The sequence below is a fragment of the Brassica rapa genome, chromosome A08 (genome assembly GCF_000309985.2).
Source record: "Brassica rapa cultivar Chiifu-401-42 chromosome A08, CAAS_Brap_v3.01, whole genome shotgun sequence".
Classification (NCBI taxonomy): domain Eukaryota; kingdom Viridiplantae; phylum Streptophyta; class Magnoliopsida; order Brassicales; family Brassicaceae; genus Brassica; species Brassica rapa.
This window is the reverse complement of record NC_024802.2, coordinates 2,757,381-2,784,894: the sequence shown is the minus strand read 5'-3', so window position 1 is coordinate 2,784,894 and position 27,514 is coordinate 2,757,381. Positions and strand designations below refer to the sequence as shown.

The window sequence follows — 27,514 nt, the reverse complement described above, 5'->3', positions numbered from 1 at the left end:
GGAAACCACGTTTTTGTGGGAAAACGAGTTTTGCAGTTTTGGCGGGCTAGCGCGTTTTGTGGTTTTAGTGGAAAATGTGTTTTTGCGGTTTTGGAAGCAAAACACGTTTTTGGGTTTGGGCGGGAAAACGCGATTTTGCGAAAAAACACGTTTTGCGGGAAAACGCGTTTTTGCGGGAAAACGTGTTTTTGCGGGAAAACTGATTTTACAGTTTTGACGGAAAATTGCATTTTTGCGGTTTTGGCGGAAAAAATGCGGTTTTGGCGGGAAAACGCGTTTTTGTGGTTTTGGTGGGAAAACTGATTTTTACAGTTTTGGCGGAAAATTGCGTTTTTGCGGTTTTGGCGGAAAATGCGTTTTGCGGTTTTGGCGGAAAATGCATTTTGCGGTTTTGGCGGGAAAACGCGGTTTTGGTGGGAAAACACGTTTTTTTGCGGGAAAACTGGTTTTTCAGTTTTGGCGGAAAATTGTGTTTGGTGGTTTTGGCGGGAAAATATGTTTTTGCGGGAAACATGGTTTTGTAGGAAAACGAGTTTTTGCGGTTTTGACAGAAAAATGCGGTTTTGGCGGGAAAACGCGTTTTTGCGGTTTTCGCGGAAAAACGTATTTTCGCGGTTTTAGCGAAAAAACTTATTTTTGCGATTTTGGCGGGAAACGCATTTTACCACCGAATAAATGATTAAACTTTTGAGAAACTCATGATTTTCCAATTCTATCAAACCTTAAAATTGGATGGTTTACTCATGGTTTTTTTTAATTGAAAACAAAATGGGTCAGAGTTGACCCAACCCAATAAATTCATTAACTTGTTAACCCATTAACTTGTTAACCCATTAACCTATTAACTCATTAACCTATTAACCCATTGGATCAAAAATAAACAGTTCATTTGGGTTAATGGGTCAAGTTGGGTTGGATCAACTCATGGGTTGGATCAACTCATGGGTCATGACCTATTTTGACACCTCTAGGTATGCATGAATTTATATACATTTATATTCGTGTTTTATGCTCTTAAATTAACATTTCATGATTTAAAGTTATTTTATAAATCTTGAGGTGAAATTTCGTTGTTTTTTAGTAAATAAGAGCATTTAGATGAGTTACTTGTAAATTAAGAATTCATGATTCAATGGTATTTTATAAGTTTTGCTATTTTGAATAAATTAGATTAAGTTATGTTTGGTTAGATATTATGGTATAATTACAATATACCCCACATAATTAAGATATGGTGGAAATGTTTTTTATTTTTCTTTTTGTTCAGATTTTATTGAAACAACTGATTACTATGTTTTATATTATTAAAATATGTTCAGTAAATAATTCAGTGTTAAGTAGATGTTAGAAATATATTTATTTATTTTTTAATATTGTTTGTGTAAGAAACAAAAGAACGCTACCTTGTCATATTATTATTCGGGAGTTTTTTAAATTTCTGTTTTTGTTAAGATTGTTAACTTGATGTTAGGAAAATGTTTGAGATAATATTGTATAACTAAATTATAAAGAATGTTAACTTTAATTAATTTCTAATGAATAGATTAAAAATAGGATTCTATTTTAACAGATTAGATAAATTAGTTTGTATTTTTTTTTTTTTTTGATATTGCAACTTTCTCAGTTTTAAAATAAAATTTTAATTATTTGGTGTCCTTTTGTGCAAAAAAAAAAAAAAACTGGTTACTATTGTTTGATATTTTTTTACTAATAAACATGTAATAAAGCCAATTTCTAATTTGTTACTCTTTAGATATTTAGTGAGAAGCTAGCAATAAACTTGATCTTCGCTTTCTAATTACAAAACTAATATTTTTGTAAACTTAAGGGCAAATCTCTTAAATAGCACATTTCTAAGTTTATATCACAAAAATAGCACTCAAAAACTAAAATGACCAAAATAGCATTTTATTTTTTGAATTTTTTTTTTTTTTTATTTTTCATAATTTGAAATCTTATCCCCAAAACCTCACTTCTCAACTTTAAACCCTAAAACCTAAACTCTAAACCTTAAACCCTAAATTCTAAACCCTAAACCCCACCCCTTGATTGCTATTTTTGTGACTTTTGGCCTTGAGTGCTAATTCGAGAACAAAAACTTGATTTAGTGCTATTTTGGTCTTTTTCTCTAAACTTAATCACAAAACTAATATAAAGAGTATAAACAATTGTTCACATTTTATAAATGACAGAGTGATTAGAGGGTTGAAACAAGCTTGGACGACGGAGGAAATGTAAACCACACCATCACTTCCGCCGGAATATTCCATCTCGTGTGTGTGTTGTATAATTTTTGTACTTATATGTAAATGTTTTCTGTACTATGTAGTGGACCGAGCGAATAAACCGAGAATTAGATATTTATCTCCCCCGGTTTAGTATAAAACCGGTTAAGATCAAAATATCTCATCTTCTTATTCAAAAAAAAAAAACACAAGATAACAGAAGTGCCACCAAAGCTCCATTTTCATCCCCACACACAGCAGAAGAAGACTGAGGAATGTGGAGGAGACTGAGCTAAAACCCCCCAAATTCGAAAAATGATCGTAACCCTAAACCCTAAGATTCTCCACTTCTCCAAACTCAATCCCCAATCTCCTCGCCCTCGTCCCTCTCCACGCTTCCACCGAACCACCATTTGCAAGCTTCAGAATCCTCAAGATGCGAACAAGACCGGAACCATCTCCCTCTCCGATTCCGCCCCGCCGGTTACTGAAGAGGGTTCCGCGAAAGGAGGTGGTAACGGCGGCGGAGGAGGAGGACGAGGAGGGGGGTTTCTGAAGAGGCTACCGAGAAAGGTGTTGTCAGTTTTGTCTAATCTCCCTCTTGCTATCACAGAGATGTCCACCATTGCTGCTCTCATGGCTCTCGGTAAGCTCTAATGTTATAAGGGTTTGTTGCATTATCATGGAAACTGATGAAAGTTTCATCCTTTTAGGCACTGTGATTGAGCAAGGCGAAACGCCTGAGTTCTATTTCGAGAAGTATCCAGAGGATAGTCCTGTCTTGGGGTTCTTCACTTGGAGATGGATCTTCGCTCTTGGGTTCGATCATATGTACTCTGCTCCTATTTTCCTTGGGATGTTGGCTCTCTTGGCAGCTTCTCTTATGGCTTGTACTTATACCACTCAGATTCCTCTTGTTAAGGTTGCAAGAAGGTTTGTGTTTTTTTTTAATCCAGAGCTCTTTTTTTTTTGTTTATTGCTTAGTAGAGATTTGCTAAGGGAGACACATGAACTTTCAGATGGAGTTTTATGAAGTCTGATGAGTCTATCAAGAAGCAGGATTTTGCAGAGTCTCTTCCAAGAGCTTCTATTCAAGACTTGGGTGTCATTTTGATGGGTGATGGTTATGAGGTTAGGGCCCTAGTGTATAGATAGTGTTATAGTAGTAGTCAATGTTTAAGAAATCGCTAGGCGGTGGTTAGGCGCCTTATAGAGATTATTGTTTAGGCGGGTGACTAGATTATTGAAAATTTTGTGTTTGCATGTAGTATTGATTTCTCAGTTTGTTTGTTTGTTTTTTTTGTTTGTTTGTTTGTTTGTTTGTTTGTGTAGGTGTTTATGAAGGGTCCGTCATTGTATGCTTTCAAGGGTTTGGCTGGTAGGTTTGCGCCTATTGGAGTACATATAGCAATGATTCTGATCATGGTTGGTGGAACACTTAGTGCCACGGGGAGTTTTAGAGGCTCCGTCACTGTTCCTCAAGGGCTTAATTTTGTCATGGGAGATGTCTTAGCTCCTATTGGGTTTCTCTCTGTTCCAACAGATTCTTTCAATACGGAAGTTCATGTTAACCGGTTCACCATGGACTATTACGATAGTGGAGAGGTGAATACTGTTTTGTTCTGCTTTCTCTAATCTCTGGCTATTATGTCTTGTGACCATTCACAGTTAAGTTTTCATTGAATTATTGTAGGTCTCACAGTTTCATTCTGATCTTTCACTACGTGACCTTAATGGGAAAGAGGTTGTGAGAAAGACGATTAGTGTCAATGATCCGTTGAGATACGGTGGGGTCACTATATACCAGACAGATTGGAGTTTCTCGGCTTTGCAGGTGAGTAAAGATGGAGAAGGACCATTCAACTTGGCTATGGCACCTATTAAGATTAATGGAGACAAGAAGTTATATGGGACCTTCTTACCAGTTGGTGATACTAATGCTCCCAATGTCAAAGGAATGTAAGAACCCTCTCTTTACAACTAAACCAGTCCAAGAGATGGAGTTACATTGTCGTTTCTTGTATATGCCTTAACTTTGCTCCACTTGAGTTGTTTGTTGCAGATCGATGCTTGCTCGGGATCTACAATCGATTGTTGTGTATGATTTGGAAGGAAAATTCGCAGGAATAAGGAGACCAAACTCCAAGCTTCCCATTGAGATCGATGGTATGAAGATTGTGATTGAGGATGCAATAGGAAGCACTGGTCTTGAGTTGAAGGTACAACGCTTGGGTGAAAGTTTATCGACACAAAAAATAGAAATATAACATGTTTGTGTTCTTCTTTATCAGACTGACCCAGGAGTACCAGTGGTGTATGCTGGTTTTGGTGCTCTAATGCTCACAACCTGTATCAGTTACTTATCCCATTCACAGGTAACAGTAACAATATCTATCAAACATCTTGTTTTATACCATTTTGTTCCATTGGCATTTATTTAAGTACAACCTCTTATGTTGTTTTACGTGAAACATGATTTGAAGATATGGGCACTACAAAACGGAACAACATTGGTGGTGGGGGGAAGAACCAACAGAGCCAAGAACGAGTTCCCTGATGACATGAATCGTTTGCTGGATCAAGTTCCCGAGCTAATTAAGACTTCAGTTGATTAGTCTGAAGACAGACCAGTAAAGCTGTACAGAAAGGTATATAATTATCAAGGAACACACTTGAGACTTGAGAGAGCATTCTACACATGTTTCTACTGATTATATGGGAAGAGAGAGAGAGAAGCTATTGAAACTTCAGAATTGATTTGCTTGTAAATTTTGTTGAAGGTTACTGATTCTAAACAGTAAAGTTAGAATATATAGGGTGGATACTATCTGTTATTTCATTTGTGGGTAAAGTTTTTTGTTCGTCAAAGTATATGATCTCTCTAACACAGTTTCTGAAGCCTAATGATCAACTTCATCATTAGGATCAAATGCATGATCAGTTGATTGCGTCTGTCTAATGATTTTGCTTATAAAGAGAAGTCAATATCTTCTCTCATGGATCCATCATTGGCTGCTGCACCAACACAAACAATCAGACCTTTCTACATCTGGTCTTAGAATTAGATCATCAACAACAGAGATTGCAACTAAATTTCATAGACATGAGCAAATGACAACAAGAAGTGGTATCATCCATCCTCAGGAACATCAAGTTACATTCCATTTGCCAGAAGTGCCTCCTGAATCTGAAGCTTTGAACAATCTGTTGAAAAGCAATGGCTTACATGAAAATCTAGCCAAAATATATATCTCAAACGCAAAACTGACAAAAACGGTTCAAGTCGTAAGAATTCAATAGGTAGAGGGAGAAGACAGTGACATAAGGTAGAGATGAATTGGTTCTCCATCACTGTTATTTATCGCAACCTCAGTGGTATATCATCAATTAACATATTAAAATGTTTTCAGGATTTTCAAATCCCCCAGAGGCAATTTCACAAACTCTGAAGGTTATTACAGGTTTTGTTACCGTTTGAAGATAAAGTAAGGGTTGAGGATGAATGAATAATTAAGTCAAAGATTAATAATTCAGACTGTGCAACTGAAGATGCGAGCAGAACGCTGTCGTATAGAAACTGAAATGTCTTTTTAGCTAGTAAAGTCCCACATCGGGGAAAACAAATGTTTGCTTGTTGTATATATAAGTTTAGCTCACTCACACTGTACGTCGAGCTTGGTAACGCGGGCTTGTAATCCATGTGGGGACAATAAGGTGATGGGACATTGGGCCGATCTCTTTGGGCCGGACTCGGAAAGGCTATTTACTGGTCTGCCCGTTCCAAGTCGGGAGTTGAGTGGTCGGGCTCGAGCGAAGGCTTGTGGTTCGGACACTCTTAGAGCGGAGGAGACCGCGTGAGGCTGGTTTCACAGAGCAGCGTCCACCTCCCGCTTTCGACGGTGGAAGGATTACGGGCCGGTGCCTCCCGAGCCCACTATGACCCAATATACCGGGCTCCAATTGGACCATCTCTTTTTTAATTTTATCACCGCAACAAATTGGGCCAAAAGATCCATTATTTTCACTGCTCTTCTCTCCGATCTCTGTTGATTCTCAAGAAGAAAGGCTAAAAAAATTGGAAGCTTTGGTTTGGTTTGTTGTGCAGGTGAAGTTAGATCCTTCGAGGCCGTTGAGCAGGAATAAGCACTGGGTTGTTGCTGAGATCATCAAGAAAGCTCGCATCTATTCTCCTCAAGCCGCTGCTATTGCTGCTTCTGCATCAACTTCCTCGGCCTCCATTGCGGACTCTACTGCTCCATCCTCTACCTCTTAAGGTGATTGATTACTCCTTTGCTCTTGCGGTTAATTGTTTAGTAATCTCTGCTACTGGATTTGCCTTAGAGGAATGATATAATGCTGAGCTGGTTTCAACTTGGATGCTAGTTTTGTCTTGTCTTTATGTCTCTTTTTAGACATTTTGTGGATCTTAGTGGGGCTTAAACATTGTTGTATGACAATAGTCATCTTGTTATTGGATTCTTTAATCATTTTATCACTTAGCAATATGTAATTGGATTGAACTTTATTGGCTATTTTATATTTACTCTATCTTCCGTTTTCCTCTTGCTGCAGTTTTGTTAGGAGTCTGCATGCATCGAGAAGGGAGATGTGTCGCTTGGATACTGGATTTCATGAAATGCTAACGAAGATGGCTTTGTTCCGATCAACATATTCGATCAAACTTGATGTTTCAGGATGGTGTTTGTTTTTCCTGGGATAATGTAGTGAAAATGTTATGAATAGGAGTATTAGTAAACTCTCAGTTGGTGGTGAGCTTTTGATGTCCTGTTACGTCATTTTCGTAACATATGTGCATGAATGAAACAATGAGTGAACCTTCTTGATGATGGAGAATGCTTCTTTGTTATACAAAAATCAGCTTTTTCACTCTCAGATATTGGTATATCTATATCAACTGTCATCAATACAAAAATTGAGTTCTATTGACATTTTTGTTTCTTGCTACCTATCTATTTTGTTTAGTCGTCTTTGTCATCTAATCTTTTTTTAGATCAGAGAGATGGAAGTAGCCAGAGGTTGAAGAGAGAAGAAGAAAGAGACAAGAACCAAGTCAAGAAAGCTAATGTGGCTGCAAACTGGTATCTGTTGCATATCGTTGGAGGGCAAACTGATTCGTCTGATCGCAAAAGATCCACAACACTGGCTGCTGATGAAGCTGAAGCCAACGCTAGAACAGACACCACCTTCAAACACACAAAAAATAGTCAAAGATCATATCAAAATATTGGAGGTTCCTTTCTCAGTAAGCGTTAGAAAATGTAACTGCGTTACCCAATCACCAATTGAGATGGCGAGAAGGATTCGTGGCTTTTGAAATGGTTGGTTGAGAAGAACGCAATAGATATCCACCATTGCTAGTGTCAAGTTCCATGGTATAGCCAAAGCCATGATCGTCACCAAGTAGCTGAAGATTAAAGTTATTAGGGTTCGTTCATGATATGTAATCTGGAGTTGGGATCTATATACATTACCAGAAAGCTGTGAACTGGTAGAAACGAACACCGATGGTCATGAAGAGAAGAGCGCCAAATGCTAACAATGTTTGACCTAATCTCAAGGAAAGGCTTGCACTTGTGCCAACAGAGCCAGGAACCTCCACCATCACCAGCTTTGCTTGAGTAGCACGTAAGTTAGCACTTATCTAAGAAGAAGATTAAAGCTTTTGAGATGGAGTTTTTTCTATTAGATCATCTGGGTTTTTAATGTTTTCTAGTGGAATCAAAGATATGAAGATCATGATCATGACGAAGAAGAAGGGAGGATTAAAAGAAGGACAAGTTGATGAGAGTTTCTGGTTCGCACGTTTGTTTGTAAGAGTTACGAATGGTGGAAAAGAGAAGACTGTTCATGTTGAGGAGAGTTGTGGTCTGTATTCATCAGACAAAGCTGAGCAAATGTCGGAGCAAACACTATTATTCCTTTCTTCCTTCATTTCCCAACCCCTCCCTTTATTTTATTCTTTTCTTGATGTTCCATTTAATACAAAAAGTTGACTGGTTTTAGGAATTAGAAGACATTTCAGAGTATCATTACCGATAAATTTGTTCTCTTATTGTATTTCTTAATAATAATATATTTTAGTTGAAAATAGATATAATTCAAATTATATAACAGATTTAATTTCAAGAAATTAAAGAAAAAAAACCCATAACTGTTACATCTACTAGTAAAAATTTTGCCCTAAAGATAGAGATGTTAGATTCGAATCTCAACTGTGGATAAAAGATTTAGCAACCGATTATTATCCAGAACCCATGAAAGTTACGGATTTCGGTATAAAACTTCTTGCGATTAGAAAATAAGTGATAGAAGAATCTGACAATTTTTGCAATACTGTTTTCTTTTTATTTTTTGCTTTTCAATTTTATAAAAATTTCCAATAAATAATTATATGTATTTGAAGAAGACTTTTAAAAATAAAATAAAGTAGAAACCTAAAAAAAGAAACAATTTTCTTTTGAAAGTTTATAAAAAATGTAATTTACTTGCTCATAATTTTCTGTAACTATAACTATAGATAGAGATAAACATAAAAACTGCATCGGTTGAAATTTTGCAATCTCCTGGATTTTAACCAGAGACTTCGCCCGCAAAGTAAATCATCGCACCTATGGTCCAACCAATTGGGAAAGAACTAATAGATTTTTTTTCGGAAGCGATTCATTTTTTCCGAACGCAACATACAACTCTTCGTTATACTGTGCTCTCCAAGTATGTTTGTTCCTGAAATCAAAGTAGATGATAAAATAGCCGGAAGACATAGAAATAAAAGTATCATTTCAAAAAAAAATTGCCTAGATAGGATATGACTCCAATGTTCGACACCAGATGTTGTCTAATTAGACCATGAATTACGAATGTCTAGAAGAGTTCTATTGTTATTTCACGAGAATTACTTGTTACTTGTATCAGTTGTATGTATTTGCTACTTGGTCGGTGTTGATCCATAAAGTTGGGTACTTGGTCTTGGTCTGAGTAGATCGAATATCAAATAAACTATTTAAATTACTCACAAGTATAAAACAAATATTAAAATAAAAGTAACTACTTAGTGTTGTATGGATTGTTACTTGTTATGAATAAAAATATATTTTTTTAAATCATAGTAAAATAACTAGTTTATATTTTTATTTAATCAAACATAAGTGATATATTTGTATGAACGTTTTGGAGTTTTCTATTTTTTATATATTATGTTTCTCGAATTGACTTAAACATAAGAAAATAATGAGATATCTATTATAAATAAAAAAATTACTTTGAATTGTCATGAATTATCAAATAACTTGCTATTAATTATTAAGTAACTTGGAAATAATAAAGCAAAATAAGTAATTGGCAAGTCCATCATTTTTAACGATTATTTGAAACTTGAAATACTTGTTCTTAACAGACCAAGTTCAAGTCCAAAATCTTACTATTCTTACAAGTCAAACCAAATGCTAAATATACCAAAAATAATGAGATATCTAATCTTGTCCACCCCTGAATCTATGAGTTGATATCCAAATAGTGTTTTGAATGGTTAATACCGACAAATAGTTCAACTCCAAATTTTGTAAATAAAGCTTAATTATCTGACCAAGCAAATATCAGTTTTAGTTTCAAGTATCGAATCAAGGACCGACAAATTTATACGTTGCTTCAAAATCTTTTTTTTTTCCCACCAGGAACTAATTTACTATCACTTTTGTGATTGGTTTAATTTAATTTTTTTAATATTTAATTTAAAGTATTTAACATTATACATAAGATACTCTGATGAAAACCTACTACATGTTCTTGGAAATGTCCTGTTTTTACTAGTTTTACAATTAAAACGCTTTTAAATTTTTGGGTCTGATAAGAAGAATGCAGCAGAAGAGAAGAAGATTTTGCAGATTCAAGACAATTTTGGGAGGAATTTGATAAGCATGTCGATGATTTAGAACGACCACGCTCATAGTACTCTTTCCAATAAATCAGAAGAAAAGAAAGGATATGAGAGATGAGAAACCAAAGTAACAAACGAATAGCACAAGTACATCACTATAATAACTTTTATGTCTCACGAAAGCTTCTGGTTATTTCAAGTGTAAAGAAAATTGCAAATAAGCCAAAAACAATGTTTCCATTGCCACAGAGTGCATCTAAATATCACCGCTTCAACACTGCACAAAGATGAAAGAAGATGTCATCTTTTTAGTAAGATTAAGAGACAACATTTGAAATGTGCAGAGAAATGCTGAATCAATAACATGGTGATCACACACACCATTATTTATATGAAAAAACATTTCAGGCGCACACTCTCTACTTACTACTCATAAACAGAAGATTGCTCTATCATGTTCTGGATATTGAAACGTCAACATTTCTTAAAGAAGACTTTCACGCCAGCACAAAATGGGCCAAACTAGCTTGCACATGTAGTAAGTATATATATTCAATACTCAGCAATCTTAAATCTGCATGGGCTACTTTGGTATATATAAGACAACGTCATACCTATATATCAATATCAATGATGCATGAACAAGACTTATAAACAAAGCTAAGAACAGAGAAGTTATGATGCATTTAACAGGCTTGCCAAAAAAAAAGTACAAACTAGCTTGCCTAAGTATATATATATATAGTCAATACCTCAACAGTCCCTCACTCTCCATGGGACTAATTTGCTACAAATACATGATAGATTCACAATGAAAGTATTCTCATCTAAGTCATAAGCTGAAGCATATGATACTTTAATGATTAATCAGCACAATCACATGAACAAGCTGGTGAAACCTTAAGCTAAGAATAGCAAAGAGATAATAACCTAAAAGATCAATCATAAAATAAAAAATTGAAACTTTCAAACCCTAATTCAATTCAGATCAAAAGTTACATAATCTAGAAAGCAGAATCATATCAATTGAAGACACAATCGTCGAATCAAGTTTACCACTGACCTGAGAATCAGAGTCTTAGAAGTCGAGCTTAAGCTCCTCCTTGGAATCTGAGAAATACGAGAGGACGTACGGAACAGCACGGATGGCCACAACCCAGCCGCCGAACAGAGCAACATGGGTCCGTAGCTGCTTCAAAGCCACGGCTTTGTCTGGCTTCTCCATGAACATTCCAGAAAACATGACTGCTGTTTCTTCTTGTCTCTCTCTCTTCAGAAAACAAAGCTTTTCTAAGATTCTAAAACCCTAACCCTCGATCGATTTGCCGTCTCCTTTTATGTAGTAATAATAGATAGGTAGGCCGACTTGTGGTTATGGGCCCGTTAAGTGGGCTTTTTAGTCCAATCTGGGAGATGTGCGATTTGTTTTTTTTTTCCTTTACGGTTTGTTCGAACCCGAATATATGGATTTGACTGGTTGGTACTGTAGAATTAACTTTTTAATTTAAAATTTAGTTTGATTGTGATTTTTTTTTTTACTTTGCTATGACTTACTTCTAAAAATATCCAAAACTCGAAATAAAAACTTTAAAACCCTGATTTTAGAACTAACATCTTTTCTTTTCTAATTCTTTTGCTCTAAACTAAATTTTAAAAACTAAAGAATGATTACTTTATAAATAACTTAAAAAAGATATAATAATTTTTCAAAACTTCTACAACCATTTCCAAACACACCTAAGTTTTTTTCAGCTCTATAAAATTGAGTTATTTCTGTGTCATTTGGTTTAGTTTTGTTCGAATTGCTTAATCGTAAGAGTTGAATCTATAATTGATAAACAAATCCGTTTAACATTTTTGAAGAAGTAGTTCTCAAGAGAAATTAATATCATAGTATATTAAAAATTATGAAATGATGTTTAAGTGATTGTGAACATAAATAATTTTATTTGTGTAGTTTAATATTTTTAATAATATTATTGACATGTAGAAATAATTTATATGTATTACCAACCACTAACAAAAAATAAATCATCAACCTAATTCTATTAATTTTATATATTTATAATTCTTATGAAAATAAAAAGATTATAAAATTTATATTTTTAAGATATTAGTTATCAGTGTATTTTTAAAAATACAAAACATAAAAGAAATTTGAAAATATGAAAATAAAATACATATTAAGTGTTTGAATTGTATTCATTAACCTTTAAGCCAGGGAAGCGAAAAACACAATGAACATAATGAAACAACTAATCCAAAAAGTTAAACTACTAAATTTGTTTTTTTATTATTATGATAAAATTTGTTATAACAGCATTAATGGGGGTGCTTAGAGGGGAGGGGGAGCTTAACAAAAAATTAATATAATAGTGGGTGGGATCTACACAAAAATTAAGCACATGTGCTTCTTCTGCCTATTTAAGCGTCGGTGTTAACTCTGTTTCGCGGGTTCTACTGATATGTGACGGTCCGCGATTGGTTCGTTTTTAATTTCTTTTTTTGAAATTAGAGAAGAAAAAAAAATTAAGCACCTCAAATAGAGTGCTAGGATTAATGGTGCTCTTAGTGACCAATTTTTTATTTGTTTATTATTAGATAAAATGGTTTAGTTTCGTTCAGATTGTTTAAACCGTTAGATTCGATCAAATTTTTTTCTCTGGGCGCTTAAACTTTCCTTTTTTTGAGTAACTCAGAAAAGGAAATTATTAACTCGAATTTCCTTTTTTCCGTGTCTGTGTTAGTCACCGACGTAACTGAACCCAAATCTACAAAAGACTCATATCTCTTCTCCTTAGCTCCACTTCCTTCTATTTTGCTCTCTTCCACTATTTTCTTTTACGTTTTTCTCCATTGCGATTCAAACCCTAAAATTTCTTTTCAGAGCGATTATTTCTCGAAACCCTAGAAAATCAACTCCGATTGAAAAGATGCAGTCAAACGAAGAATTCGTGAAGTTTCTTGGAGAAGGCGCTTACGGTTACGTTAACCTAGTCCGCTACACTAACCCCGACGACGGCTCTTCGTTTCTCTCCGCCGTCAAAAATTCTTACGACGCAGACTACGACACTCTCCAAAAAGAGTTAGAGATTCTTCTCAAACTCAGGGGATGTCCCAGGATCGTTACATGTTTCGGTCACTCTCTTCGTCAAGGTCTCAGCAATTACGGTAACAAAGTCCACAAGCTTCAACTCGAGTACGCTTCCGAAGGTAGTTTAAACGCTTTCATGGACCATTACGCCGACAGAAAGTTGCCGGAGCCGTTGGTAAAAGATTTCACGCGAATGATTCTCGAAGGTTTGGTCTCGATTCACGACCATGGTTATGTTCACTGCGACATCAAACCAGACAACTTACTTGTCTTCCCTTCGAGACAAGATTCGTTCGAGCTCAAGATTTCTGACTTCGGCAACACGTTAGAGGTGGGAGAGGTTCCTAAATTCTGGGAAAGCGAGTTCCCGTGGGTGGGGACTCCTATCTACATGCCGCCTGAGTCTGTCCGTGACGGCTTCGCCAACAAAGGAATAGATTTGTGGTCGGTGGGGTGTTTGGTACTGGAGATGTACACGGGCGTGATTCCTTGGGAAGGTGTTAATATCAATCTTCTAGCGACTCGTCTTCGTTGTGGTAAAGCTCCTGAGATCCCTGAGAGTTTGCCTTCTGATGCAAAGGCTTTTATTGAAACGTGTTTCTCAAGGAATCCTGAGGAGAGAGGAAGCGCGCGTGAGTTGTTGCTTCATCCCTTCTTGCCTCGTCCACAAGTTGAAGAAGAAGCAGAGGACAAGAAGACAAGTAACTCGTTTCTGTTGAAGCTGTTCAAGTTGAGAATCAGACGAACAAGTTCCAACAAGAAACCAACGGCGGATGTTGTTGCTGTTTCAGACAAAAAGCCTCTGAAGTTCAGGTTTTTCCCGACAAAGACCACACAGTTTAAGAGAACTCTGAACAAAGTCTTGAGGTTGAAGAAATCGACAGACTTCAATTTAGTGTCTGTCCATTAAGTTTTAGTCTGTAGTTATCTGATGATTAACTTTTGTCTGTAGCTTTCTGTTGATTAAGGTTTAGTAAGTACTTTCTCTTGATTAGTTTGTAGATCAAGATTTCATGTACCTATAGTCTCATGTTAACAAAGTAGTTCTTTTCTCAGCAAAATCTCAATCTTTTTTACTGTGGTTAGCACTCCAAAAACCATCTTCTTAACTCTAAGAATCCTAATACGCCTGAAAAGAGGACGTTAAATCTGAACAAGCTTTACAACCTAACAACACAGTTCCCTTATTCAAAAACTTATCTACTATATGGGTTGCTCTGTTGATATAGAGCCGTGGACGGTGAAGCAAGCTGTTTTTATCAAATGTTATTCAAACTGTTTTCTAAAAGTGGAAATAGATTTCGTTGCTCCTGAAAGCGTAGGGGTATGTCTTAGGCTATCAGAAGAGTTCCTGCGGCTACCAGAAGACCACAGATTCAACAAAGATTAGTACTTAGAGAACCATTATGACAAGTGAATCACTTGAGAATCATTGCCTTTCATTCTGAACAGCTACAGATGTAACTAGCGTTCCACAAGCTGTAATGTTAAGCCTGAGGCATTATCATTACAGCTTTAAACAGAACACATAGCTACTAAACTCCCATTAAAACAAAAGCATTACTAAACTAGGCAACACAAAAGCTTTCTATGTCTCGTCTCGGAACATAAAAGACATGGGAAGAGACTTTGAAATTGTTATCTAGCCAATCAATCATCACTCCTCGAATCAAAAGCCATGTGACAAAGAGAGATGTTTCATCAGAAATAAATAACAAAGCAGAAAGAGTGCATCAGACTATACACTTATCATTTGATTTTGTGTGAAATCTTACCATCAAATATGCAAGATATCAACAGACGACTGAAATATAAGTCATCTAGATCGTAAACATAACTCCTAAACTTAATTAACTAACTAAACATTTCATAAAATCAAATTAAACTTCAAAGTGTTTACTATACACAAAAATAAATACATATAGGTAAAAAATTAATTTTTCCAAAATCTAACCCTAAAAATACATACAATACTACAACCCATATGTTGTCAAACCCTAGATCAAAGAATATCATAATTAACTACCTACACTCATCTATGTTGAAAACAATTCAGTTTTGTTATATTTTAATTTATATCATTTAAAACTGTTTATAGTTACATGATTTTAATTTTTCGCTTATCAAAATATTTTTTTTTAAATTATAAATTATTTTTAAGATCAGCTACATCAGAAGACTTACTTTGAAGTCGTCCAGACGACTTCCAACATCTTAGACGACTCAGACGACGTACTAAGGCTATATTCGTAAAAATGGCTTCTGTTTTTTTGTTTGGTCACAAGGGGCTGTGCTGTAATTTCACAAGGCTTTTAGATTAGTTTTGCATTTGATTCAAGTTTGGATATAGGTTTGGGGTTAAAATCAAGTTGTAGATTAGTTTTGACAAATTTCCCAATAAACTAAATCACTTCATAAATAATAGTATAGATCATAACTTCACTTATTTTAACCAAAATTTCAACCGTCAGAACCATAAAATTGAGTTGTTCAACTAAAACAGCAGAAATCAAGATTTATCAACAAACGGTAAAATCCTGTTTTATGTAATTAATTAAGTATCATAATATTAAATATTTGGTTAAATTGAAATATAAAATACAGTAGTTTTTGTTACAAATATAGTTTTAAAAATATTTCTTTAAATAATATAATCAATTTATTATTAATAATATTAATTATGTGTTTAGTCTTTAACTAATAGCATTCAAATGCTAGAAATATTATGATAAATAGTAAAAACAAACAACTTAACATCATGATGTTCTAGTCAAAATAAATACTAACTAGTTAATTATCCGTACCTTGTGCGGACTAATAATATATATATACTTAACAATTTTTAGTTTTAATGTTTATTTTATTAAGAAGTTAAATTTTTAAATTAGGTACAAAATTTAAATTACCTTTATAATATGAAACTATGATATTCATATTGGTAATTAATATATTAAATTTACTCTTTTGTTTCATAGTTGTATTTATGGGATATAGATGTTGGATCAAAATCTTATAGTAATAATAATTTTAGGAAACTTCGATTTGAAGTTAAAATTTATATATATATATATATATATATATATATATATATATATATATACTTAATTTATTTGTGGACTGAAAAGAAAAAAGTTATAAACAATCACAACATAATATTATTCATGATATTTAAAACTAAATATAAGATAAACGTAATTTTGATATTATTGGTTGATATTGTTAATATCAATGGTTAATATCTATTTATTAATTAAATATTCTAAATATCTTGATAAGTATATATATATATATATATATATATATATATATATATATATATATTAAAATATCTATTTTTAAATAACAGTATATATATAGATATATATATAGATATATATATATATCAGTTGCATAAGTTAATGTTTATTGATTATCATAAATATCATTATATTTATTAAATAAAATTTAAATAATAATATTAATTAAATTAATAATTTATCCTAAAATAATGGAGAAGATGACAAGTAAGCAAATTCACTTCTCAGATAATAATATATATAATTATTTATTAATTAAATGTTCTAAATATCTTGATAAGAATATAAATTAAAATATATATGTTAAATAATATTATATATATATAAGTTGAATAATTTAACGTTTATTGATTATCATTATATTTATTAAATAAAATTTTAAATAACTATATAAATTAAATTAATGATTTATCCTAAAATATATTTATTTATTTAGTTCAATGTTCTAAATATCTTGATAAGTATATATATTACAATATATCTTTTTAAATAACAGTATATATATATCATTTGAATAATTTAATGTTTATTGATTATTTTATATATCATTATATTTATTAAATAATTTTAAAATAATTATATTAATTAATAAATGATTTATCCTAAAATTATAGGGTCTGACTGGTGACCATTATGGAAACAAGATGATTGAATAAAAAATAAATGTAGAAGAATAAAATAGCAGGAATGAAAAGGAACATGTGTTTCTTTTCAAGTTTTAGAAAGAATGATTTTCTTCTTTATTTACCTACAGAAAAATGAATGAAAGCGAATGAGAGGAAAAAGTTATTTCTTGTGAATAATGATGTTTTTAGAAACGTTATGAAATGCATTGTTCCTAATCCTCGTCATTCCTCGGTCACTAGTCATATAGAGAATATGATAAGTAACGAAATTCACTTCTCAAATAATAATATAGATATAGATTACAAAAAAAAAAATTATATTCATACACAACAACGAACACAACTTCAATCTATATGCTACTTGAAATCTGAAGCATATTTATCTTTCACGAACGGACAAGTGTCCAGGGCTGGAATCCATAGTTTGACAAATTGAAAATATTAATTCTCAATAGGAAAACAGATGATTAGAAATATGTATCGTGTGTTGGACATATTTTCACGACAAAACCAGGGAGAGAGAGAGAGAAAAAAATGGATTATCAGGAGATCTCTCCACGTGGTTGTATGTAGTAATTCTTTAATCTAGCAACGCAAGTAGTGACTTTAATCATGATTACTTCAGCAAAACATAAAAATTAATAAAATAGATTATTGCCATGTTTCAGTCCATCAAACAAGGCAGATTTGTTGGATGATATCTCAACACAATGCTAATAAGCAAACTTTATACTATACATATTTTAAGTTTCTTAATTTAGCTAAAACGAGCAATACAAGTGCAACAGTCCACGAGACAAGCTTATTTTAACTATTAATTTATAATGTTTACTGATACGCTTACGTACTTCTAGATTGCTTATATATGAGCTTTCTTGTTTGATTAAAGTTCTAGTCGAATCTGTCTGCATGTGTCTCAGCGCTTATTCAAATGATATTTATTACACGTTAATCTCCTAACTGCTTTTAATGAAAACATTGAGAATTTTGAACAATGTGTACTAAAAACACAAAGTATAGGTCTGAGAGTTCATAACATATTTGTGTATAAATATGTGATATAAATGTATTATGTATATACCAATATATACATGAACTTTCATTATTGTGTTCAGAAATTTTTCCAATTATAAAGTAGATTTAAATTAATAGTAAACCCTTTCTAAAAAAGTAGATTTAAAATCAAGATTTTTATAGTAATATCTTTATAGATATTTTTTTAGATGAACTGAAATATCTTTATAGATATCTGTACAGAAAGTGGGAACGTGTTATATGTTAGATGAACTGAAATATCTTTATAGATATTTTTTGGCCTTTATACTGCAAATAAATAAATAATCGAGTCACCATGCCACCACATACATCAAAGTCAACGGAATCTTTTGCTAACGTTTCAAAACCTACCATATCAAGATAATAATAAGTTAATTACGTATCGAGTACAGATGCAGTGAACATAAGACGATAACTTTTTTTGCTATTTTGGTATGCTAGCGTTTAAACTATATTCTCTTTCCTTTGAACAAATTTTTTTTTGGGAAAAAACTATATTTTTTTCCTAAAAAAAACTATAGATTCGCGACTGAGTGCAAATTTTATACTAATCTACTTTTTCAGTAGCACTAGGGATTACTCCGCGCTACGCACAGAACTATATTAATTTTCAAACTTTAATTATCTAACTATTTTATTGTTTTATAGCAAATGGTAATATTAAAATATATTTTTAATATATTATTTACATATTATTTATTTTATTTAACATTTTTCAGATAGATAGTTTATATACATTTTCTATTTCTTATATTGTATATTTACTTATACTAATATTACGCTAGATATTAAATGTAACATTCTTATTTCTTATATTGTACATTTAATTATTGTTTAGTTTTTTATTATTATATTGTATATTTATTTATTCTAATATTGTTTTATTTTATATTAAATAACAATATTGAGATAATATTTTAACGTAATATTTGTATTTCTTCTACTGCATATTTACTTATTATTTACTTTTTTTCTTATATTGCATATTTATTTATTCTAATATTATGATATATGTTTAATGTAATATTTATATTTTTAAATTGTATATTTACTGATTATTTATTTTAGTATAAAAATTTAAGATAGATTTTTAATTTAGTTTTTCTATTTCTTATATTGTATATTTATTATTTTTTTCTTATATTTTATATTTACTTATTCTAATTTTCTTGCTTTTGAATTAAATGATAATATTACGATAGATGTTTAATGTAATATTTATATTTCTTATATTGTATATTTACTTATTATTTATTTTTATATCATACATTTACTTATAAAAATATTTGAAAATAATAAAATGTAAAAGTATACATTTTTCAGATAGTTTTTTAATGTAGTTTTTTTAATTTATATATTGTATATTTACTTATTATTTATTGTTTTTTTATAAAGGGCTTTATTATTTATTGTTTCTTATATTGTATATTTACTTAATCTAATTTTATTACTTTTATATTAAATGGTAATATAAAGATAAATGTTTAACGTAATATTTCTATTTTTATACTGTATATTTATTTATTATTAATTATAGTATACAATTTTCACATAGATGTTTAATGTAGTTTTTTATTTCTTATATTGTATATTTATTTATTTTAATATTATGATAGACGTTTAATGTGATATTTCTATTTATTATATTGTTTTTTATAAACATTTTTCAGATAGATATTTAATTTAGTTTTTCCATTTTTATATTTTATATTTAATTTTTTTTCTTATATTGTAAATATACATATTCTAATTTTCTTGATTTTATATTGATTTTCAAATGTTATATTATTTATTCTAATTTTCTACCTTTTATATCAAACGATAATATTATAATAGTCAATGAAATTAATATTTACTTATTAGTTATTTTTATACATTTTGCAGATATAATTTTAATAAAAAATTTCTATTTCTTATATTATATATTTATTTATTTTTTTCAATATTGTATTTTTTTTTTGACAGCAAGAACATTTACAGACTCATATAGACTCCGTAAAATTTTTCAATATTGTATATTTACTAATTTTAATATTACGCTAGATGTTTATTATAATATTTATATTTCTTATATTGTATATTTATTTATTGTTTACTTTTCTTATATTGTATATTTACTTATTCTTATTTTTTTTTATTAAATAATAATATTAAGATAGATTTAATGTAATATTTATATTTCTTATATTGAATATTTACTTATTATATATTTTTATTTTCCTGAAATCAAATGATAATATTACGATAGAAGTTTTATGTAATATTTCTGTTTCTGATTTATATATTAACTTATTATTTTTATTTTTTATATTTATTTATTATCTATTTTTAATACCACATGGGTTCTTTTGAAAAATAGATTTTTATATTTATGTGGACGGTCTACGGAAAATACTTAGTTTTCAATATGAAAATAGATAATTAATTATAGAATGATAAGTTCTTATAAATTTAACAATTTCATTAAAAAAAACTAATGCAATGTTTACAATTAAAAGATAATTCTTTAACATTATTTTGGATTCCTATTATTGATAGATTAATTTATACCAACTTTACTTTGACTAATGTAGTATTTACATTTTCTATATTGTATATTACTTTTTAATGTAGTATTTTCATTTTTTAAATTGTGTACTTAATTATTATTAGTTTTTGTATATTATATATTTACATATTTAAATGCATATTTACATGTAATTAATTTTAACATTTTAAGAATTATGTCTAATGTAGTATTTCCATTTTTTATTTATTTTTATTTATATTTTAAGATAGATGTTTAATGCTTAACGTATTTTTTCTATTTTTATATTATGTATTTACTTATCAATATTATTTTTGTATATTATATATTTACATCATATATATATTTTACATTTTAAGATAAATGTTTAAGGCTTCATGTACTTTTTCTATTTTTTAGTTGTGTATTTACATTTTAAGATAAATTTTTAAAGCTTAATGTACTTTTATATTTTTATATTATGTGTTTACTTATTAAAATTGTGTATTTACTTATTATTGTACATATAATTTGTATATTATATATTTATGCATTTAAATGTATATTTACCTATATTTTCGTATGTACGTACTTATTATTACTTTTTTTTATATTATATAATTACATATTTAAATGTATATTTAGATGTCTAATGTAATATTTTTATTCCTTATTTTTTTATTTACAATTTAAGATAGATGTTTAGTGCTTAATGTATTTTTTTCATTTTTTATATTATGTATTTACTTATTAATATTATTTTAGTATATTATATGTTTAATTAATATCAATATTTTACATTTTAAGATAGATGTTTAAGGTTTAATATACCTTTTCAATTTTTTTTTAAATTCTGTATTTACATTTTAAGATAAATTTTTAATGCTTAATATATTTTTTATATTTTTTATTATGTATTTACAGATTAATATTATTTTTGTATATTATATATATTTTTAAATTGTGTTTTACTTATTATTTTATATATAATTTGTATATTATATATTTACATATTCAAATGTATATTTAATTATATTTTCGTATGATTTAATCTATATATGGTAATAAATGTAGTATGAAAATATGATTTAAATTAATAAGATTATAATAGTAGTCATGGCACGTGTTTTTTTTTCGAAGAGGGATTAATCCGCGCTACGAGCTGAATTATATTGATCTTCAAATGTTAATTATCTAACTATTCTTATTGTTTTATATTTAATGGTAATACTAAAATATATTTTAATGTATTATTTACTTATTATTTATTTTATTTAATATTTTTCAGATAGATAGTTAATATATTTTTTTCTACTTCTTATATTATATGTTTTTTTATTTCTTCTATATTGTATATTTACTTAATACTAATATTACGCTAGATATTTAATGTAATATTCGTATTCTAATATTGTACATTTAATTATTTTTTAGTTTTTTATTATATTTTATATTTGTTTATTCTAATATTTTTTCTTTTATATTAAATAACAATATTAAGATAAATTTTAACGTAATATTTATATTTCTTCTGCTGCATATTTACTTATTATTATTTTTTCTTAAATTGCATATTTACTTATTCTAATATTATGATGAATGTTTAATGTAATGTTTAATGTAATATTTATATTTTTATATTGTATATTTACTGATTATTTATTTTATTGTAAAATCTTTAGATAGATGTTTAATTTAGTTTTTATATTTTTTATATTGTATATTTACTTATTGTTTATTTTTTTTATTTGCTTATTCTAATTTTATTTTTTTATATTAAATGCTAATATTATAAAAAATGTTGAATGTAATATTTCTATTTCTTATATTGTATATTTACTTATTATTTATTTTTATATTATACATTTATAAAAATATTTGGAAATTATTAAAATGTAAAAGTATACATTTTCAGATAGATGTTTAATGTAGTTTTTCCATTTTTTCTTTTGTATATTTACTTATTATTTATTGTTTTTTTATAAAGGGCTTTATTATTTATTGTTTCTTATATTGTATGTTTTCTAACGATCGTCGATGACTACTCAAGAACAGTTTGGTTATATCTTCTTCCGGACAAGAAAGAAGTTTCACTTCGACTTTGCGATTTCATAGCACTGGTCAAACGACAATACAATCGAGAAGTTAAAATCCTCCGGAGTGACAATGGTACAGAATTCATGTGTTTTACCAAGTTTTTCCACAAAAACGGTATCATATGTGAAACATCATGTGTCGCAACACCACAGCAAAACATATGTGTAGAAAGAAAACATCATCATATCCTGAATGTGGCTCGGGCTCTACGATTCCAATCTGGATTACCAATCGAGTTTTGGTCTGAATGTGCACTGACCGCATGCTTCCTCATAAACCGAACTCCATCAAAGCTTTTAAACGAAAAGACACCGTTTGAACTACTATATGATCACCCACCATCCCTAGAGCAGCTCCGCGTTTACGAATATTTGTGCTATGCACACAACTTGGAGACTCATGGTGATAAATTTGCGTCTCGGAGCAGGAAATGTGTGTTCCTTGGATATCCGTATGGCAAGAAAGGATGGCGGCTTTATGATCTTGAGAAAGAAGTAGTATTTACCTCTCATGACGTGTTGTTCCAAGAAGACGTTTTCCCTTAATTGGACAAAACACCAACGCTTGATACGACACCATCGACAGTTGCTCCTACAATGGTTGTCATCGACGATAGCCATCCGATAAATACATCACCTGCTCCGACAGCTGTTGATCTTGCAACACAAACAACACGCCTACCGACATCACTTTGACTACTACACCTGACACTGTGATAGATCAGCCAGAAACTGATCAACCCCTTGAAACAAGTAGTTCTGAAACTACCGATAACACGTTGGGACGTGGACTACGATCAAAGAAACAACCTGCTCATCATCATCATCGTCCTCAGATTTCAAAGACTATCTATGCACATGATTTTATATGAAAGATCTTGGCTTCCTGAAATACTTTATAGGCCTCGAAGTTACTCGGAGTCCTGCCGGTTTCTATGTGTGTCAACGAAAGTGTTGCACCGAGGTTGTAACAGAATTGGGGATGTTAGGATGCAAACCATCCGGTTTCCCAATTGATCAGAAACATCATCTTTCCGCAGCTGATGGTGCTCTCTTACCTGATCCCGGCCGATACCGACGACTTTTGGGCTGCCTGGTATACCTTGCTGCGACTCGACCAGACCTGTCTTATTCGATCTACATTCTTACGCAGTTCATGCAGCAACCACGACAAGAGCACTGGGACGCGGCTATCCATGTCATCCGATACTTGAAAGGCACACTTGGTCAAGCCATAATGTTATGTGCTTCCTGTCCGACTCATGTAATAGGCTAGTCCGACTCTGACTGGTCTGGCTGTCCAACAACTCGACGTTCTCTAACATGTTGGATTGTTCAGACTGGAAGTTCTGTTATCTCATGGAAACTACAAAAACAAGATACGGTGTCCTTATCCTCGACTGAAGCAGAGTACCATGCAATGACTAAAGTTCTCAAAGAACTATTATGGATCAAGGGCCTGTTACGTGACTTTGGCATTCCTCATAGCAAGCCCATGACTCTCCGCTGTGACAACAAATCGGCCTTATATCTCAGTGTGAATCCAGTCTTTCACGAACGAACAAAACACATAGAATCTGAATGTCATTTCATACGCGACTTCATCATCAATGGCACGATCTCGACCTTACATGTCTCTTCTGCGGATCAGTTGGCTGACATACTCACGAAGGCATTAGGGAGAAAGGAATTCAAAATCTTTCTCTACAAGTTGGGCATTCTAGACTTGTATGCTCCAACTAGGGGAGGGGCGGGGGGTATTACGAGATATTATCCATATCCGACTTAGTTTAGAATTATCTAATTAGCTTATCATTATCTTATGACGGTTTATGTACTTTCCTATTCTCGATAGCTGTAGGAGAATCTTGTATATATAAATAGAGGCCTTGAGGTCCGATGAATAACACGAAACGATTTACGATTTTAAGACTGCTCATTAGTCTTTTTCAAAATGAAAACATGTACATTATTAATTTTATTTATCATACACATATTTATCAGACGGTTATTTTGTCTTGAACACAAAATCAAACGCGAGTGTGACAGAGTTAGTTTATACGAGTGTATTACTATTTCTTCTTAATGATGTTTGTATTGCTCTAAACTTTTTATCTCGAAAGATGTGAGTCAGCCAGTAGCTACTAATGTGTGTTGTGCTCCCGTCGTTGGCGTGTTGAGCCCGAAGGAGTTGCATTTTTGGCGAGGTTGTCTATAGACTTTTCACAGCAGTTTCGACTGGCTCTCTCTCATCAGCTACTTTCTACCCGGCGTCTGGTCCTAAGGAATCCAAGACCAGAAGTAAGTCTAAAAAACAAGCAGCCTATCCGAGGATTTGAATCCAGGTTGGGCGTAGAGAACTATAGCCTTCAGACGCAGCCACTAGACCAAGGAAAATTATTGATCATTTGTGGCCGGAAGCTATTGCTTCCTTGGCTGGTCCATGGGCCAGCTCTGCCCGGCATCCTCTAGATTCATAATATTTTTATTTTTGAAAATTTATAGATGTTTTCCAGTTATAATCTAACCTATTAATTTATGATTCTATTTCTATCTAATATTAACAAGTCATAGTAGAACCATTTAAAGAATAAGTTAATAAGACATATTTGATTATTTACATTAATAATAAGCCAACTATAAATTTGATTTTTATTTTTTCATTATAACAAAATCTGTTGAGAAAAAGTCTAACAAAATCTTACTAAAAATATACATATTTTATAAAATAGCACATTAATTAATTTTGCAATTAATAATATAATATTATTATAAATCAGTGTTAATTAAAATTTTATTCTACAACAAGAAAATAAAAATTATACACTATTTTTTATAAATTTTATAATTATATTCTGTATTATCTAAAAGTAGAAGTAATTTTGAATTAAATATGTAAATTAACAAAAAAAATTTTTTTTATTAAATAAATTATCACTCATCATTAAAATGAGTTAAAATTCAGAAACTATATAATATTTTTATACAATAACAAATTTATTAACATAAGTAAAAAATTTATATCTACAATTATATATTATCTTTTTATTTATTTTGAAATTGACAACAATATATTTTTAAAAAAAAATTATATAAAAATATAATAGTATATAATAACCTTTAGTTTATATCCTATTTCAAAACTATGCCAAAATTTTAATAATTCATTTGAAATATTAATGACAAATGGAATTTTAATTATAAATTTATTGTTTTTTAATTGTAAATTTATTTTTATTTTAATTTAAAAGAAATCAGTTGAGAAAATTTAGAAAATATTACCAACATTAAAATATTTTTATAAGAGAATGTATTAACGTTGTAACAACAACAAATTTAAAATTCATGTAATCTTCCAAACTCAAAAAATAGTTGTGCAGTTTTTAAAAGGTTTTTTGAAAAAAATATTCAATTTTGAAAATCAATATTAAATTCAAAATGATAATATTTCAAAATTTACAAAAGATAAAATCATAGATAATAAAGAATAATTTTTTAAAATGCACCACGAAAAACAAACTATATATGTTGTAAGAATTAAAATAATCTAATATTTTAAAATCTTAATTAAAAAGGAAAAATTAATATCATAACATTAAAAAAATATCCTATAACAAAAAAATAAACTAAAATATTATGATAGATGCTACTATGTATAAAATTTTCTATAATAATATGGCTATATTATTTAAACAAAATAATGTCTTACTTATAAATCCCGTAAATGCTAAAATGATAAATGTTAAAGTATATTTTTTAAACACAACATGTATATATAAATGATCTTAAAGATATATATTTTCTATAATATATATAAATAAATTTTAAAAATGTATTATATTCAAAATGTATAGATTAAATAGAAAAACATATTTTGAAAGAGGTTCTCTAATTTATTTCAGATTGTTATTTTATTGTACCTAATTTAAAAATATATTTGTAAGTAATAAAAAATTAATATTAAAAAAATGTATTAAACAAATCATTATATATATTAATAATTCCAAATAAGAAATCTAAACAATAATATTATAGAATTACACAATATATAACACTAAAATAAAAATTATATATTTAAAACATTTGTAATAATATCAAATACATTTATAAAAGAGATGAAAAATATATGCACGGACGTGCGTATCAAACTATGTTTCTTATTACTTGATGTTTTACTCCAATGCACAAAAATTAAGAAAAACTATTTTTTATCAAAAGCATCACTAAATTACAATATAAAATTAGTTTATTTAATTATAAATAAAAATAAGAAAAATCTAATTGGTTACACAGATTTTGATAAAGTTAAAGTTACATAGATTTGTGCAAACTTCATCTATTATGAAACAACAAAACTTCTTTAAAACATCAGATATATTGAAACAGATGGAATATTATATACATGTTTTTAATAGAATTAAAATTGATTTATATAAATTATAATTGCCTCATTAAAATATTAATACTTTTATTAAATAAAATACTAATATTTTATGTTTTAAATATTAGACAAAACCATATAAGATTTAAATTTCAATCTGTAAAATAAAAATGAGATTATGGATATTGTTCTATAAAATTTGAGAAAACACTATATATATATGTATATATATATATATTATTTTTTTCTATTCAAAATGATATACTATTGAAAAAAAATCTTTTATTTTTTATGAAGGATGGTCTTAGGGAAAATGGTTACGAGCTACGATGGTAACTAG

At 30.0% G+C, this 27,514-nt stretch overlaps 3 protein-coding genes and 1 long non-coding RNA gene across 5 annotated transcripts; 3 read left to right on the top strand and 1 right to left on the bottom strand.

The window, feature by feature from the left end:
* The first annotated feature begins 2,428 nt into the window (after positions 1-2,428).
* On the top strand, positions 2,429-5,096 carry LOC103832947 (cytochrome c biogenesis protein CCS1, chloroplastic). The gene is made up of 8 exons (XM_009109057.3): positions 2,429-2,871; positions 2,939-3,158; positions 3,245-3,356; positions 3,558-3,830; positions 3,919-4,184; positions 4,288-4,444; positions 4,517-4,600; positions 4,709-5,096. The coding sequence occupies exons 1-8, from the start codon at positions 2,541-2,543 to the stop codon at positions 4,838-4,840; spliced, it is 1,575 nt and encodes a 524-aa protein (XP_009107305.1). The 5' UTR covers positions 2,429-2,540; the 3' UTR covers positions 4,841-5,096.
* A 1,118-nt stretch (positions 5,097-6,214) lies between these two features.
* LOC103832945 lies at positions 6,215-8,281 on the top strand. Its single transcript, XR_626064.3, has 2 exons — positions 6,215-6,499; positions 6,798-8,281. It is a non-coding gene; the product is annotated as an uncharacterized LOC103832945 (long non-coding RNA).
* Positions 8,282-10,127: 1,846 nt separating this feature from the next.
* On the bottom strand, positions 10,128-11,448 carry LOC103832944 (mitochondrial import receptor subunit TOM6 homolog). Of its 2 annotated transcripts, none has more exons than XM_009109054.3 (2): positions 11,183-11,445; positions 10,128-10,396 (listed from the first exon to the last, which is right to left on the bottom strand). In XM_009109054.3, exon 1 carries the CDS (start codon positions 11,360-11,362, stop codon positions 11,198-11,200), a length of 165 nt encoding a protein of 54 aa, XP_009107302.1. In that variant the 5' UTR covers positions 11,363-11,445; the 3' UTR covers positions 10,128-10,396; positions 11,183-11,197. The 2 variants fall into 2 exon arrangements, with proteins under 2 accessions (XP_009107302.1, XP_018509380.1); XM_018653864.2 differs by having other exon boundaries at positions 10,167-10,398; positions 11,197-11,448.
* Positions 11,449-11,671: 223 nt separating this feature from the next.
* Positions 11,672-19,353, top strand: LOC103833236 (mitogen-activated protein kinase kinase kinase 17-like). The gene has a single exon (XM_033277948.1). The coding sequence runs from the start codon at positions 13,053-13,055 to the stop codon at positions 14,121-14,123; it is 1,071 nt and encodes a 356-aa protein (XP_033133839.1). The 5' UTR covers positions 11,672-13,052; the 3' UTR covers positions 14,124-19,353.
* Positions 19,354-27,514: the final 8,161 nt, after the last annotated feature.

Coding starts and splice junctions, on each gene's coding strand:
- LOC103832947 (XM_009109057.3), top strand. CDS start 2,541: ATGATCGTAACCCTAAACCCTAAGATTCTCCACTTCTCCAAACTCAAT. Junction 2,872..2,938: donor TGCTGCTCTCATGGCTCTCG/GTAAGCTCTAAT, acceptor TCATCCTTTTAG/GCACTGTGATTGAGCAAGGC. Junction 3,159..3,244: donor CTTGTTAAGGTTGCAAGAAG/GTTTGTGTTTTT, acceptor ATGAACTTTCAG/ATGGAGTTTTATGAAGTCTG.
- LOC103833236 (XM_033277948.1), top strand. CDS start 13,053: ATGCAGTCAAACGAAGAATTCGTGAAGTTTCTTGGAGAAGGCGCTTAC.
- LOC103832944 (XM_018653864.2), bottom strand. CDS start 11,362: ATGTTTTCTGGAATGTTCATGGAGAAGCCAGACAAAGCCGTGGCTTTG.